The sequence below is a fragment of the Drosophila ananassae genome, chromosome 3R (assembly GCF_017639315.1).
Source record: "Drosophila ananassae strain 14024-0371.13 chromosome 3R, ASM1763931v2, whole genome shotgun sequence".
Lineage (NCBI taxonomy): Eukaryota > Metazoa > Arthropoda > Insecta > Diptera > Drosophilidae > Drosophila > Drosophila ananassae.
Genome location: NC_057930.1, coordinates 11,881,182 through 11,899,048, shown reverse-complemented (window position 1 = coordinate 11,899,048; position 17,867 = coordinate 11,881,182). Strand labels below are relative to the sequence as shown.

The 17,867-nt window shown below is 40.4% G+C and overlaps 1 protein-coding gene across 6 annotated transcripts in view; it reads right to left on the bottom strand.

The window, feature by feature from the left end:
* LOC6507231 (hemicentin-2) overlaps window positions 1-9,717 on the bottom strand; it is a 95,666-nt gene extending 85,949 nt beyond the window's left edge. For 3 of the 6 annotated variants that reach the window (XM_032455316.2, XM_032455317.2, XM_001965300.4), the window contains exons 1-2: window positions 9,450-9,717; window positions 7,055-7,604 (exon numbers count right to left, since the gene is read on the bottom strand). In XM_032455316.2, the coding sequence (XP_032311207.1) occupies window positions 7,055-7,145 (91 nt within the window). In that variant the 5' untranslated portion in view covers window positions 7,146-7,604; window positions 9,450-9,717. The remainder of the gene's footprint in view (window positions 1-7,054; window positions 7,605-9,449) is intronic. The other 3 variants (XM_044716351.1, XM_044716352.1, XM_044716353.1) reach the window with 3 other exon arrangements.
* Between the last annotated feature and the right edge of the window lie 8,150 nt (window positions 9,718-17,867).

Sequence of the window (17,867 nt, the reverse complement as noted above, 5' to 3'; positions counted from 1 at the left end):
TACATAGTTTTAAGTCGTGATGCACTAAAAAAAATAAGAAACTACAAAAATCTATCTAGAAGTTATAGACAAACTAAGGTAGTCATATGACTTTATTTTGTATACCATAAAGAATAAAATATTATAAAAAAGAAACTACAATATTTTATTAAAAATATTTCTTTAATTTATTTTTATTTTTTATTAATTTTTTTTTGGAAAGTGCCGCTCTGTGTTTTCATTCAGCTTCACGGGGCGTATGCGCAATATTTGTATGTGGATTAACAAGCAACGAGCTAAAAGATAGTGGGTTGAGTGGCCAGCAGTACAGTGCGGAATGCGTAAGTAAGACATGGCCAAGCACAGTACAGTTGACAGTTGTTGGGTTGGCGTATCTAGGGGTTTCGTTGGAAATAGCTGACACAGGCCGGGAATGGCATGGACAAAGAACGGATAACGAGTGGACAAAGGTAACCAAGGTTCTGCAACTCTGTTCCGTTGAAATTCTGAATTCTTTGGTCTTGTTTTACTTGTTTTATTTTTTTTGTTTAGGGCTTTCCTTTTCGCTTTGGCAATAGTTTTCCACATAATTTATGGTCTCCATTCAGAGCGGAAAAACTTGTACGATACGAATGGTATAGAAGTACAAGCACGTGTTATCTTACAAAGCTACATGGGTGGGAGTATCGTTGGATTTCCTTTTTAAGTAACTCGTGGAATGTTTGTTGTTTTTTGCTTGTTTCTTTCTAATTAACTTGTTTGCGAATTGGATGGTAAAGTTCTAAGGACCACTATTAAATTGTTAATATTCTATTTGCCAAACAGTTATCCTTGCAAGATGGCCGGAAGCTATTATAACCTTTGGGTGATTTATCCTTCTCGCTTGCAAAAACGCCCTAAGACTTTTCTTTAGGCATTCGACAGATTCAGGTATCTAATTGATTTGCCTGCGGAATGAGACGAAGGATAGACCAGGCAGATAGACAGAGTGAGTAGAGTGCTACATGCCGTAGTATGGAATGCCTCAAGGAGCCGTAATAACTCGAGTGCGTTCCAGGCATCTAGCTGACGTTGTTTGTGTTGTTATTGCCACTTTGGGGCATATCCTTCATCAACGGCATCCTTGGGTGGTGCAATCAAAGTGAGATGGCTGAGATGGCTGCGACGTCTTAAATGATTCAACACCTTGAGAAGATAAGATCCTCCAGGGAGGACGGACATATCAATCAGGACTCAAAGTCGCCAAGAAGGGGAGTTATGGGTGGGGAATGGAAAACAGTCATTGTCAGATCTTTCCTCGGAATACTCCGGTTTCTCTGTAGTCTCCAGTGGATGCGTGAGAAAAATTGCGTTGCATTATTTACATGTGCGCGAGCGAGCGCCTGAAAGCATGCTTTAATTTATTTTAATTCATTCTTTCGCCACACTCCCACGCCATCCCTTCGCCCCCCTCGTTGCTTCTCATCGAGTTGTCGTCAACAGCGCTGAGTGATATGTAAATATGCAGTTACGCGCTTACTTTGTCGTGCAATTACAGTAAACCAAGCATATACACCGTACAACCATCTCTCTGTCTCCCCCATCCATCCACCCTTCATCATCGGTGTCTGGCTGCCTGCCTCCCTCCATCCACAGGGCCAGGACTCCTCCAACCACTGCGCCATCTACATTTCCATCGCTTCGGAGCAAACACCAGGGAAATTCTTTTGCTAATGCCAAACACATCCGTTCTTTATTTGATACCCTTGATGAGAGGGTATAATAATTTTCTGTGGTGTTATTAAATTATGTGGTTTTTGCCGGATGATTAGGGTCTGGCTATAATAAGGACAGAGAAGCCCTTTTTGGTAATAGCAAGGGAGCTAAAAGGTGTGGTTTTTGCGCTTCTATTTTTACTTAATTTGGTTTCTACAATAATTTTCGTATCACAGACCATTATAAACAAAGTGGTATCCTATCGTCTTAACATCTCCTATTCAATTTTTTCCTTCCCTTGTATTAATGTCGTCCTGTTCCACAAAACTGAGATCCGAGATCTGGGAATCTTTGAGCTGATGGTGGCTTATTAGCCAGCCACTTTCGCAAACCTACACGTACCTGTAATGCTGAGCATGTGTAATTCCCCGATGTCTGGCAAAATGCTCCCTGCCTGCTGATTGACTTCCGCTTTGTCCCCCCCTCCCTATTTCGCAGCCTTAATCGATTTTACACCCAAAGGACATTTTCTTCTGATTGTGTCTGCGGTTTTGTAAGGCTCTGCCTTTGATTTCTACCATTCCTTTATTTATTTTTAGAATTTTTTTTTTATTTTTTGCTTGAAGTTGGTTAAGCGCCTGTGTAAAAAGTCATTCCGAATTCGCAGAGAGAAAGAGATTCTGAGGGGGAATTCGTTTGCAGTGGTTAGGATGGCTCCAATTAGATATGCGTATGCTGTTTGTTTTTAGGACTTTGCCACGTTTTTATTGCCCCAGAAACGAAGACGTGCTCTGTGTGTGCAACTGATGTCATTCGCCGTCAGGTAGAAAAATCTTATAAATTTTGAAATAACTTTCATAACTTATGGTGGGTGGAAAAGCTGTTACCGTTACTGTTACTGTTCTATGCAACTAATGCCATTGTCTTGTCACACATGTCGGATGCTGTCTGCGTTTGCTGTTTGAGTTTCCTCCAGCAGCCGCTAGTGGCGCTTAAAACGATGCCGGGGCATAAAGTTTCTCCGCCTTTTGCCAGAGCGGTTTTATCCTGTGGGAAGTGGAATGGGCATAGCGGAAGGGGGGGTCTACAAGTGGGTTATATCTCTGCTCCTCTTAATGTGGTTTTACGGCGTGGACTTATGGCTGAAGGTACACACACAGAGAACACAGTGTCTCCGGTCTTTTTCGTCCTGTGTGTGGGTTGATTCTTCGCTTGGGTTCTTCCATACTGAGCAAACAGAAATTTGTCTAAATTGGTTGGAAAGGCTTAACTTCATAGCAGTGGCTTTAATGTGCTTGGGAAGCGGCGGTGAGGAAACTTAAACTTCATTTAAATGTACTCATTTTTCAACCTTAAAGCCACAACATGAAAATAACCAACCAAAAATTGCAATAAGCTCCTGCTGACTTTTTCCAACTGTCAGAAGCAGGTCTCAAAATCGTTGACACTCACCTTTCGCCCCGAATGTGGAAAAATATTCTTAAGCTCTGCTTTTTCAACCAGTTTTCTTTCATTTCGTTTCTTTGGCTTGTTTTGCTTTATTTTTTAATGCTCTCTGGGTGTGTGTGTGTTAGTGTGTGTTTGGCCGCCACTAAGCCACAGGCGGTTTGTTTGCTTGTTTGTTTGTTTGCAGTGTGTTTGAGCAAATTTGCTCGCCAACTCACTTTCATGTTTAATTAAAAGATAACACACACAAGCAAAGCGCCCAAATGCAGATACGAACACACACCCACTTCTGGGTCCTGGGGAGTCGAAAGGTTCTTCTATGACAGTGATATGACAAGTCTTTAAGCATTTGCATCGTTTATCGGGCAAACTCCAACGTAAACGCCCCACCGCTCCCTCGTTTGCTTTTTGCAAATTTATGCAATTTCAGTTTGTCTGTTTGTGAGTGTCTGGGTTTTCACTTTAAAGCTTTTCAGCAGCGTTGTGTGCAACGTCCTGGAAAATATATTTCCCAAAACTCCAGTAACTTTTTTTTTTGGAAAGAAGAAGTAGGAGAAGTCGACCCGCTACGTGCAGCTTATCGTCCTTATAATTGAAAGCTTTAAAAATTTATTACCAACTTTTCGGCTATTTAGCATATCAAATCGTAAAAAGCGAACGAGAGTCCAGGAAAACTCGCCTGGCACGCAAATAATTATTGCCAAGCACTCGCAAATAAAAACAATTTCAATTGGCTTTTACGATGCGTATTTAGGTTTTATACGCACTCAGGAAAAATGCTGTCTACAAATGCATAATTATAAAAAAACAAGCTTAAAACAATACAAGTTTTTCAATTACTGAAATGAATAATAATTCAGTTTACTATTTATTTATTGTTTTATAAAATTACACTCTAGATGCAAAATGAAGCACATAATTTAAAAGGTTATATAGTTACTATTTTAACAAAAATAAAATATAACATTTATTTGTAAATTATTTGTTTTCTTTGAGTGCTTGGAGGAGTATCACCCTACACCATCACCGGCCATCAATTAATGTCGCGCTATAAAAAGTTCTATAAAGTGATTGACTGGCCAGTTTAACAAACGGAGTTGAGTGACCCCTGACCCCCTGTGAGCCATTTCAGAGCTCGATTGGCAACTTGCCATGTTGAAATATTTAAAGCCGCTTAAACAAATTGTGGTCTGGTCATGCGGTGACTTGTCAGACAGTTAAACATTACAAACGCACACACAGAGATATCGAGAAGGAGAACTGGGGCTGGTACTGGAGGCCGAAGGCGGAGATGGGGGCTATTTCATTACCGGGAAAATCAATAAGGAGGGGGAGTAGCTTTCGTAATCTCCACATAAAACTCTCTCGTTAGGCGCATTAAATTACAAATTCCATTAAAATGATTATTAAAGCAAGTATTTGCTAATTAATTTACTTGCTACGCACAATGCCAGGACGCAATTAATAAATCCAAATAAGCAGCTATATTATAATCAGGACTCAACTTCAAGGCCCCAAACAGCCGAACAAAGCTTGGACTAGCCCAACACCCTGTAAAAGACGCTCTAAGGGGATTATACATTCAAATATTTTTATTGGCAGCCCCGAGACCGAGTCTCCCTCTAGGGGTCATTAGGCCCATGGCCGCCCATAGCGATGGATATGTTAATTACATAAGGCATTAGAGAATTATGTGGATTTGTGGCATTAAATTAATTAGAGGGGATGAGTTTTATAATAATCGTCTTGCTTAAATTTCAACAGATCCTTTTGCAGATAAATTTATTTTCAAAAGTAAAAACTGAAGTTGTTAGAGGTCTCTTTTAGAATTGTTTTCCTCTTTAAAACCACTCATTCCACTTTCAATTCCAGTGCAATTGCAATTTCGTTATTGTGATGGAATCGTAACAATCTACCCTTTGTTACCCACGGAAACACAATGAATTACAGCAGTGCCCCATGACCCCGGCTCACTATAGTTCTTATGAATAATAAAGCAAATAATCTGTCAGCGTCGCAGCCGCCTAACCAAAAACCATAGGCCACCCCGAAGCCAAACCCAACAGTTAACGGGCAATGGCTGAAGGAAAAGAGACGGGACTAGAATGTGAAGAAAGAGAGGCCACAACAGCCGGTGGAATGTCAGGGAGAAAGCCACAGCGACAAACGACTCAATTCGAGGGCGAAAAATCGAGTACTCTCAGTCGACGTTTGCTCTGTCTGCCATATCAGAATCCTAGGTAAACAGAGAAAGAAATCTTATCAAGCCTTTTTATAAACTTTTTATTGTTTTATTGTTTATTGTAGCTTAAAAATCTGAATTATTTAAGAAGGAATGCATTTTTGAAGGAAATATAAAATGTGTTGCCTACTTATTAGGGTTGGTGCCAAAATGGCGGTTGAGGCCATAGGCCATCTCTTATTGAAGAGATTTTCTTGTTGTGTAGGGAAATTCATAGAGGAAAAGCGGAAAGCGATCTCGGTGAGAGGGGAGCGGCCGGCCAGTCCAGTGCTAATAACACGAAATCCGATTTGAACGTTGGACCTGCGTGTGATAAAAACAACAAAATCACGCAGTCTGCGGTTGCCTTTTTCCGTTTCGTTTCATTTCGTTCAGTTTGGTTTGCTTTTCGAGCCTATGTGTCTCTGTGTGTGTGTCGTCTGGGTGTGGGTGTTGGTGTAGGTATGGGATTACTGCGGCTCGTGCCACGCTGCGTATGCGTAACGTGCGTTTTAATGAAATATTGAATTTTATTGCCTGCGTGCCGAGGACGGGCTGTCAACAACTTTCAGTTCTTGGTACTTTTTGGTGGTCCAATACAAAAAAAAAGCGTCGGGGTCAGCTTTGCTTCACAACTTGTCACTGCCTCAAGGGCTTGATTACACTGGGAAAAAGTAAATAAACTTAAATGCCTTTAAGGAACTCCTAAAGCAATATTTTCTATTAAAAACCTATAGCTTTAATAATTTTCCATTATTTCTCCTTAAATTGCGAATTTTATTGAATGAAAAATATATTATGTATGCTTATATTATTTATTTATTCTTTCAGTATGGTAGTTCAACAATAGAGCTTTGCATTGCTGATGAAATTTAAATTAAATTCATTTTATTAATTACTTTGTTTTATGCATTTTTTCTATGTGCATGAGTTATGCCGCCCCCTCTACTTTAACCTCTTAATTTGATTCATTTTATTTTGTTTTGTAACAAAACTTGAAGTATATTCTTATTGCCCATATTCGCAGTCTCCCCGGCTTGGTAATTTTTTACTTTTCGTTGCGGCTGCCTAATAAAAGCAATTTATGAAGCCCAAAGCGCGGAAATGAATTGTTAACCGAAAATTCTCATTTTTTTTTTTCGGCATGGCAGAGGATGATGTCCATGATGTTGTTGATGAGTGGGTGGTGTCTTTTGTTTATGGTCACTGCCTGGCTTTCCCCCTTCCACCACGGATGGGGCGGGGGCTCCACGTAAACGCCTTTTGCGGCATTGTGAAATTTCCCAGAGCGAACATAAAAATGAAAACCGCCAGAAGGGGCAGATAACAAGTGGTAAAGAAAACGGAGCATGGAAGGGGCGGGAGAAAAGGTAAAGGAAAGCCAGCCAGGCGGAAGGAATGCAATCGACGGAATCTGTTGGAAATGCATACATGTAGGGAATATGGTTCCAATTAAGGTTTAATTCCTCAGTATGAACGTAAATACAATACCCTCTTGTTGTGTTTTAAGTTCATATTTTAAAGTTTTAAAGTCAAAAGAATGCTCTCCGCTGAGGGGTTAACAAAATAATTCTGCAAGGCCAACAAAACGAAAAAAAGAAATGAAAACTGAGTAAGCCACAGCAGCCGATGCCTTTGTTGTGATTTCAAGCCTCCGCCACCATTAATGTTTTTTGCACTTTTGTTTCTGTTTAATTGTGAGATAAAACTTACCGATAATGAGCAGCTTAATGGTCGACATGTTTGACTGTGTTGTTGCCGATGTATTTTCAGTTCGTTTCCAACTCTTTTTCCCTCCTTTCATTCAGTTTTTCTGTTTTTTTTTTCAGCTGGTTTCTGTTTAATGTTTTTGGAGCTGTCCTTGTCAGTCGACTGTGGCAGCTGTTGCTTGCCGATTGATATTTACGGAAATATTAATCCGTTAAAGAGGCAACAGTTTGACAGAAACTGAGTCCCGGCGTAAATTGCATTTTAATGTCAGTGCAGCGGCCATGCAAATTTGATGGAATACGGCACGCCGACGATTATCCCGAGACCCATTTTTTTCGGTTCGTATCGAATTCCGTGATTATTTTGTGGTTTTAATCGTTCGTCGTTGTTTTTTTCTTTCTTTGGTTTTTCTCCCTTATTATTTTATTGTTAATTTTGGCTTTAATTGTTTTTTGTTAAGTATAATATTGCTGGCCAGATTAAAGGCTCACGATAAAATTGATTTTCCGAGCAGGCCTTTTTGAAATATTCACCGGTTGGGATGCAAGGGCATCTGTAATTAAATGTTTCAATTAAATTAAATGCGACACACATTCACACAAAGCGCCGGATCGAAAGATAGGCTCATGCAAAATGCACATGTAAGGCGCCTAGAAGTAGGCAATGAATATTTAAAGCCTCAGACATTTCAATTTGAGACCCAGAAGAACAACAGACGAGTGGGCTCCCAGCTCTCAGGCTCTCGGCTCTCAGTTCTAGTGAAGCCATGCCTAGGCATTAAATTAACATATTTCCCAAATAATAATAATTTCCAGCCAACCGTGTGAGTGCGAGAGGGAGTGAGTGGGGGGGGGCTGTGTGGGTGCGGGTGTCTGTTTGAGGTCAAAGAGATGGATCCTGCAAATGGAATTGTGCCAGTCAGTTGGCTTTTCTACACATGTAAACTGTTGCTAATGTCTTATTCATGTTTACAATGCCCAACGACTTATGAGCGGGCAGCATGTCAGTCAAATGGCTCGGCTCGGCTCTGCTCCGCTCGAAAATTGCCCCATCGCTTGCGTGCTCCAAACTTATTACCACCTCATTTTACCATTTTGGTCTGGCTGGCTTGTTCTGTCCTGCCAATCCTGCCAGTTTAGGCAGGACACACTCATCCCCAGGTGAGATAGAATGGTTCCGTTCCGGCAGAATGGTTAATGGGTCTGTTTTGGCCAAGCCTCAGCAATTGCCGAGCTATTTATTTAAAACCGAGTCGAGGGAAACAAAGCCGAGGCATTTTACTCCCGATTTTGTTAATGGAAATCTTAGCCATGCTTCCCAGCTACCCTCTCAACTAAATGCTGAGTAATTATAAGTTATTAATGGTTTGATTTTGTGGAGCATTTTATTTTTAGCTTGAATTACATTTTCTAATGTAGCCTGAATTGTTATAGGAAAGTGCCTACATGTTCTTAGAATCCCGGTTTCTTTTATATTTTCAGCAAGTTATTAATGTTCCTTGTCAGATCTTGTTGAATCATCAATTTAATTTCGATTTAAGATGTTCTGGTTGGGACTTGGGTAGCTCAGATTTTATTTCAATGCTTGGAGTTTAAATAAAAGTTATAAAATAAATATGCATAACTCAACCAATTTAACGGTGTGACGCCACACAAAACTCATAATTTGCTGCTTATGCATTCCCATAAAAAAGTACCCAACTAAACTCTAAGCTAAACCACTTTTGAGGACATAAAAATACCAGCAGGCACAACAATGGCCGAGAAATAAGCACAAGGAATGCGCCTTTTCAAAAACGCCCGCCCGAAGAAAGACCCGAAATCAGCTGTCACAGTGGAATAATAAAAATAATTTATTTGCATTTTATTTGCACAGCCTGCTAGTCTGACTCTGAATCTGACTTGGATTTGGATTTAGTACTGGGTTCTAGGTCCACGGACCAAGGCCCAAGGACCAAGGACAACAAGTTGCTGACACACAAGCGGAAAGTGGAAGCGAAAAAAAGTGAACCAGAGGAAATTATACGGATTTGACAGATGAGCGAATGCGACTTGGCTTGAGGTAAGTGGAGCACAACTTTCGCAGCGGCGGCTTTAAATTGAGCAGAAATTGTTTGTCACTGTTTGTTGGCCCCCTTTGGGGTTTCTCCCTATTCCTTTTTTTTCTATTTTATTTTTGTTGCACTAGTTTTGGCCCAGTTTCGTGGCTTTTGGCGGCATGAATATGCATGCGGCATAACATTGAATGGGTAGTAGGTTGTGGCAGATGCAAGAGGATGCAGGAGGAGGGGTGCAAGGTCACAGGTCTCGCAACTCGGTTATAAAAAAGGGGCAACAGTTGCACTTGAGTGCCATTTGTCGAAAGAGTTGCCCGGCAATTTGCATAATTACAAACGCACATGGAAGCGAAGCGCGGTTTCCGCCTGTCCGCAATTTCCACTTGCAACTGCAATGCACTTGCACTTGCAACACACTCACTCGCACACCACACACACGCGAATGTTTCTTCGGTTTTTAGAATTGTTTTTTTATATTTTTTTTTTTAATAGTACTTTGGGTTTCTTAGGATTTTCTATCTCGGTTACGCTCGGCTTTTCCGACTTTTCCGCTTTGCCGCCCGTTGCCGCAGAACGCTTCTTACCAACTAAGTGCAATTTCAGTTTTGTTCTAGCTTAAGAACGAAGTTGAACGCCACGACGACGGAATCTGGCCAACGAGTACAGTAAAGGTCGGGTGCCACGAACCGAGGCAGCTTCAGAACGAAGTCCAGCCTTTCGGCTGACAAAACACAACTTTTTGGGGCGACTGCGCCGTGAGAAAGTCTTTGCAACATGTTGCCAAGGGAGAGAAAGACAAGGGAGATAGAGAACGAGTTCTGCTTCAAGTCCTTTGTGGTAGGTTAGGGATTCTAGAGAAGGAGAGGTCCTCGGATTGTCCTAGGCCTTCTTGCGCTTAAAGTTTGCCGATAACGACTTGGTTTTATCTATTTATTTTCTTTTGAGATTTAATCTTGAAAATATTAAAAGAATGGCAAGGAACTAATGTAAACTTAAGCTTGAACTCTAAAGAAAACAATTAAAAAATTTAATTAATATTTAAATTAAATCCATAACATAATAACATATCTATTCAGACAGAGAAATAAACCTTTAAACTCCCTGTTTATTATTTATTATTTAATATTAATTAATTACAATCCATCCTAATAAATTTCCCTGTCGTTATAGCCCTCTCCCCATTTTGGCTTATTTATGCTTCGGGGTCACTCGAAGTTGGTTGTTTATGAGCATAAACACCCGAGTCTGCGAAATTTTGTTTTGGGGACCCGATTTCGTCGCCACTCGGTTTTGGCCAAGTTAATGCCCCAATCCTGGCTAACTCCGGAGAGAGCGAGTCTGTTTCGATTCCACTCCGTTCCGCTCTCCTTTGGCAACATGTTGGCTTGTGCATCCCAAAGTGCATTCGGCTTTTTGGCCAAAATGAATCAACAGTTGGGCCTAAAGGCTGCAGCCGAAATGTACACCAAGCCCCTGATGTAGGCTTTTTGTTTCATAAAATATATATTTTATTGTCTGGCATGAAACTATGTTTTTTAGGCGCCTCACGAAATTCCGCGCAATCAACAAGAGTGGCTCAAATTCAACTCCCAGCCACTGTTTCCGAGTAGTTTATGGCCCACCCTCAGGCTGATGAAAATGCTGTTCCCTTTGGAAATGTCTCGTGGGCCATAAAAAGAATATTCAAACTTAGGAATGAGTACCTTGCCCCGCACACACATACAGATACCCAAAAAAAAGTTGTTGAAAAGTCCAAATAAATTTGTTTGTCGCTCCTAGATGGAGTTGGGCAAAGGGTGGGGGGCACAAGAAAGTGGAGGCGCCTCACAAATGTTTGACATAAATTTATGCGTTTTGTGTGTTGGCCACGAAAACTCCTCAACTTTGCTTGTAGATCAGGTTTGGTTGTCTGTACATTCGAACGAAGGGGTCAGAGGTACAAGGGGTGGCAGCAACCAGTCATGGTCGAGGCTGGCAAACTAAAGTGTATTCCAAAATTGAGTTGTCATAAAAGCAGTCAGTTGGAGGAGCAACAGTGGAGACATTTTTAAACTAATATATTAAAAAATATTAAAATTTAAGGAGTTTTTTGTATAAATCAGAAAATAGAATATATTCTGTTAGTTTTAATAAAAATTAAATAAATGTAGTATCCTTAAGGTAGTAACCACTGTATCTCTACGTAGACCATCTTTTATTTGCATGCCAATGCCAAACATGAAACACCTGTCCTGGTAGAGTCCAGGAGTTGGAGCAAAACACGGGAATAATCCACCACTTGTCTGGAACTTTGGATTCATCCCACCCATCCAACCACTTCGATACTTTCACTATTCGCCCCACTCAAATGTCAAGTGAAAAGAGGATTGTGGCAGAGTTGGAAAAAAGTTTATTTTTTTTTCGATTTAAATAAAAAGCCAGCAATGCGACAACACTTTGAACTTTGAAAGAGGTCCATAAAATACGCATATAATAAAAATACATAAAAAATATGTCAACACTTTTAGAGCCGATTGTCAAAGAAAGTCAAAGGTAGCCGAAAAGCAGCTAACAACTCGTGTTTTGTCTAACATTTTTATGTGGAAAACTGTTTAGGGGAAATCTATTAACTTCTTCATGTGATTTTGTATTTTTAAGATATAGGTAGGACTATTAAACTACCTATGTAGTTGGGAATACTTAAGGACTTATTGAATTTATAAATCAAAAGTTTGAGCCTCCATACTTCAACTCATTAATTTCCATATAAAGCTTAAAATATATTTTTTAATGCATTTTTCAGGCCATTGTTCTCATACGCCTCAACAAAAGTTAGCCTCCGTCTTTAGTTTGTTATTTTTTTCACCGGTGGTGTGGAGTGGGATTTGGGTGGGGGGAGGCGTGTAGACAAGCAGCTGCCGAACCGGCGGCGGTTTAAACATTTTTAATTAATTTGCACACACTTACATACGCACACATAGACGCTTGAGGATGCACAGACATGCAGCCAGTCAGCTGCTTGGCATGTGATGCACGTAAGATGCGTGGGCGGTTCGCCGGTAGTGGAGGGGTATGCGGCGTGGCAGCAAGCAAATTAAGCGAGCTGAGGGATCTGCACTGCAGATGGAATTAAAATTGTAGCGAAATACTTTTGGTTGCAGCTGCAGGAGGAACGAAAGCAACATAAAACAACGCCGGCAACTACAGTTAATCAAATGTGAAATGACATGAACACTACACGGCAGTGGAGTGGAATGGGGGTAGTGGCGTGAGCGGGCATTGTAGGTGGTGTGGCACATAAATCAGAGCAGCCACGCCCACATTGGCCACCCGTTTTCAGCCCCACCGACCAATTCGCACTTAATTGCTTAAACAAAAACGCTGCGCCCACTTTTCCATCGCACTATTGAGCAATTATGCAGGCGCTTAAAAGCCCAAAAAAGTATGCTATACAGTGAAAAATATATACATTTATTTTTATTTTAAGATAATTATATTTTATATAAATTATTCTTGGAAATTTTATTCAATATTTTATAATTGAAGCAAAGTGAATATATCTGAGGCACTGAAGAAATGATCATACACCAACATAGGCTTTTTAATGATCTTTGGCGCTTAAACTTTAAACTTGTTGGTTATTTTAAATTTATTTTTTATACCAAATTATTTTCCGTGTTCCAAATGAACCAAAACTTTTTGGAAGGAAAAAGGGAAAATAAGTAGCAAAATGCGGAGAAAACCAAACGAAACGTGGCAAATGTGTTAATATATTCAAGGAGGCCTCATCATCATCAGCGTCGTCAACGTTTTGTATTGTGCCCATATAATTTATGCGCGTTTTAATTTTATTTGGTGCCTAACAAGTACCACGCCCACCTCACCGGCTCACTGGGGGCCGCAAAAAAGGGCGGTAAAAAGGCGGGAGCGTGGGGGGCGGAAATAGGTTAGAAAACGGGGAAAAGGCGAAATATGTTATTTTGACACCTTCAAGGTTGCGCCCATCTCAGACAGTTTGAGACGATTGGATTGGGTCGGCTCTTCGGAGAGTTGGGAAGGACTTGTCTGGGGATCAGGGAATTAAAGGGAATAAGCGGTACTTATTAAGAAAAGTTAAGAAAATATTTATGGACATAAGAATACCCCTTCTTGGACTATTTGATTTTAAAAGAACTCTTAATATATTTATTAACAGAATCTACCGCATAATTATCTAGCATATTATTTAATTTTTAATTTATTTATTATTTAGAGTTTCAGAATAAAAAAAAATTCGTAAAATACCTTTAAAATATATTATCTTATATTTATTTCCATTTTATAGATATAGCCTTTGGATACCCTTGAAAGGGTACTTCCCCTCTCGTTCTCCCTGTCACCTCAATTTGTTATCCCTAACACCAAATCCTTTTTGCATATTGTTTTGTTATTCTTACACCCGCTGCCATTATTCTGTCACTCCCTACCCGCCTCTGACTGTTGCCTTAAACACATTTCAAAATTCACAATTCAAAACGTGTTAATTAGCAGCCGTCGAAAAGGGGCAGAAATTTCGGGGGAAGTTCTTTCCTCCACAAATGTGTTAATGACTGGGCGTGTCCCGCCCCTAGGCGGTTCCCCACCCACTTTTCTAATCCTGCTAGGCAGGACTCCTACGCGATTTTAATTTCCGCGTCGGCTTCTTGAGTTTTGGATGTCAATAAAATTAGCATTTTCTTTTGTTTTTGTTTTTGTTTTGTTTTGTTTGTGTGCTTGTCGCACAAATTAAACTGTTTCGAGGGCGTGGCCACATTATGCAACTAAATATTCATGCGAACGAAATACCGCAGGCCTCCAGCGCGAGAGAGTTTTGTTTTAGGCTTTTCCGCCATATTGATGCCTTGAGTGAAGGAATACTCCTTTCCCCGGGGCCCCCGGGGAGCAGTCATAACTATCAAATTACCCAAGGATATGTGTTTGCGGGGTGGCCATAAAAGCCAAGTTCTTGCCAGGAAGCTGTAGTAAATGAGCTCATTCGAGTTTAAGTTTTAAATATTTTATTGTAATTAAGCAGGAAATTTCTCTCCAGGGGATGGGCCTGGAAATTGCCAGAAAATCAACAGATGTGGAAATAATATAGGCTAGAAGTAAGAGGAAAACTTTAGCTGTGAAAATTAATCATTTTACATTTCAATTATTTAATAATAAATATATAATTTTAAAAATCTTACCCTTAAATCCCTTTTTTAACACCAAACCTTTTTCATCCACAGTTGCATTGTTTGAAGTTTCAACTTGCAACATGGGAAAAAAGGAAAATTCCTTAACGAAGAGGCCTTTTGTTCTCTGGCCTGATTTACAGTGGCAAGTTTTGTCCATTCATGGTCCTCCTTAACCCCTCTCGGCCTGTTGTTTGGGGGCAGTTAACATTTGCTAGATGCACTCCTTAACACTTTGTTGCCGTTAATTATGCAACAGCTCTCGTCTGCCGCTTGTTTCCTTTCTCAGATTTTCCTCCATCCATGGGAGGGAGGGGATTTGGTAGAAGTGCCATCCGCAGGCTGGGAAACTAAATGGAAACTGTCAAATGAACCGCAATTGTAATTGTGTTCTGCGAGTTTACTCTTTGGGTTGTTTTGCCTAAAAACTCACTCCTTACCACTCACTACTCGGCTATGAAATGATGTGTGCTATGGCGAAAACTTTCACCTGTTAATGACATTCCACATGGCACGAACGTACTGCCATGCCACCAAATCCCGAGCCAAATCCTTGGCCAAAATCCAGTCCCAAAGTCAGGACAACGCAAGCCTTCTTTTCTGTGCGGTGTTTATCCTTGCGTTTGGCTTGCATTCTGTTTCTGGGCGAAAGTTTCTATGGGAAAAATGGTTGAACAACTAAAACTTTAATTAAAAGTGGAAAATGTATTATTAAAACCAGAAAATAAAGAGGAGAGCAAATGAATCATTCAGCTGTGAGAGATGGTAGATGGAAATCCTATACACCATTATATTCAATATGCCTTGTCTAACAATTAACTTTTCTATACAATTTTCTTGAGCTATACTACCAACAAAAAGTGCTTGATCGAAAAAAAAAACAAGTTATTTAATTTGTCAAGCCACCAGTGGAGAAGTCCATAGCTGCCCCACCGACACTCAAATACACAATTCGATTGCAATGTGCATTTATTCAACTGTAAATCAATAAATTTTAATTAAAATTGCAGCCATACGCAGTGACCCAACGACCCAATCAGCCAGGCCAATTGTCCTCTCTTGGCCAACTATTTCTCCCCTTCTCTTTCCTACCCAACTGTGGCCATCTCACTCTGCTACCCAACATCAAAAATTTTTGGTTGGGATGAGAGGCGGCTACAGGGCTTTTAACTAAAATTGTCCGATCTGGAAGCGATGGCCAAAAGCCCGTAATACGCATTTCCGTTGCCGCTAAGCGCCGTTCAGCATATAATTTGACAGTTGGCAAGGTCATGTGAGCCTATCACCCCCCACAAATCCCCATTCTCCCTGTCAGCTCTCTGCAATCCTGTAAGCCCTCTGGATAATTTCGTTATGCATTCCAATTTTGGCAATTGGCAATTGTGATTTGCAAATTGTGATTTTCGATTTGTAGATGGCGGATGACGATTTGCAATTCGTGATTTGTGTGTGTTTGGCGTTTCCGTTGTATTGGGAAACAATATTACGCATACGACATGATGGACATGACAACCGACAACCCTTTTACCCCCATTGCCTTTCTTGTATTCGCCCGCAGGCGTTTAAATAACCATCACTAACATGTACATTTCCTTTTCAACGTTTTTGGAGATTAATCTACGCCAAAATTGAAACTTTATTATAGAGGGTATTAAAGGGTTGAAGGGTTTAGGGTTTTAATGTTTTTCTATTTTCGCACAATTTGCTGTCAAGTTATGGAGCTATGGAGCTAATGAAGTGCGCGCTTGCTGTTCACATTTTCCTTTTTCATGTTTCCCCGATTATGCACAATTTATGCAGGAATGTTGTGGATGTAAATCTAACTGCCTTCCACCAACTTCTCCATAAATCTTGACACGAACGGCGCTATGGCATACATATATACCATCGCAATCTTGTGTACATGCAACAAATCATCTAAATGCGAGAGGTGCCTTCAGGTGTTTCAATTGTGATTTGAGTGGCGATTGAGAGTGTGGCCAGGATATTTTATGGCTCATTGATAGGAAGGACTAAACTACAGGTTGGATAAAGGTCTGAAGTCTGTAATACATATCATAAGAATATTATTAGACCCTTCTGGAATATTGCATGTGAAATTTTTCAATCCAGAAAAGTTTTTAAACAACTTTTTGACTGGAAATGCTAGCCTTTAAGTTACTTTTCACTCCCATCTCGTTTACACAAAAATTCATAGAAAATGCATTGCATTGCTGCTCATAACCAGGCAAACTTTTCGCTCACATGTGGATTTCTGTGTGACGAATTGTAATACAAATGAGCCAAAACAGGAGAAACCAAGGCACCTCAGCCAAACCAGCAGCCCATTCCCAGTTTCCTATCCCTGCGCCGCCCCATGGTTTTCCCTGTTTCCCGGCACGTCGTTTAGTGCAACAACTTAATTTGCATATCAGCGCCGCCAAATTGCACGCGGCATGCAATGATTGCCGAGAGGATGGCTGTGTTGGGAGTGGGTTGATGGGACCTGGGTTGGGGTCTGGGGGAAAAATGGGAAAATTGTTTTGCAGGCTGTGGAAAACACATGCGCATGCAAAGGCGAACACACTTCATCAATTTGCCAATAAACTTGTGAGTACTTGGCGCAATAGTTGCCAACATTTCAATCAGGCCAAACACTCGGCTAGGGTTTTGATTTTCCCTATGCCAAAATCAAGCAGACCACCCACACACTCCCACCCACACTTGTGCGAACTTTCGAGTCAGCGCAAAAATTTTATGCACATGGCATAAAATCGAAATCAAAGTTGTTGCTGATTTGGCGCAAAATTAACAGGCAAAGCAGGCGCTGAGCTGACAGCTCCCCTCGATCCAAGTCTCGAATTTCCTCTATTTTCCTATATATATATTTCCCCCATCCGGCGATGGGACTGTCGTCCTTTTCTTTAGGCAATTAAAGCAAGGAGCCATCGGTCGAAGGGAGTCTAAGAAGTCCTCTTGGACTTGCCCTGAGTCGCGTCTTGTCTCAAATTAAATTTGCATTTCAAATTCCCTTTTTGTTGACATCCGGAGAGCGTTGGGGAGTTTCGCAAATCAAAGCGTTTAGTTTAGACAAATCCAAGAGCTATGGCTGGTCCTTCCAAAAAAAAAAAAAAGCAACAAAAAAACATTACTTAAACAAACCAACAACAGGTCAAGAAAAAAAAATCTAAGCAGCGGAAGGAAAAAAAAGAAGAGAAGTTGAATGGGCAGGTGCCTGCCTGCATATAAATCAAAATAATTTCGTTTGGGTGCTGTAATTTCACAAGAGGCACCAGAGGAATCATGGAGTCCATACACTGAAAAAATAAATATTCAAATATTTCTTAAAATACTTGACAATTGTAACACAAAGAAACTACTTCTACAACAGATACTGGTCTTAAAATATCTACCTACTTAAGTTTCAGTTTAAATACAGTCTGATTTTTCTAGATTTTCTTTCAAGTGTAAAATAAAAAGCAAGGCCCGACTCATACTTTTATATATGTAGAAATTTTATTCTCATGATTAGCGCACTGCTACCCAAATGGCAGCTTAATCTAATCGTCTTATCAAAATTAAAAACAAAAACTATGTCTAAGCG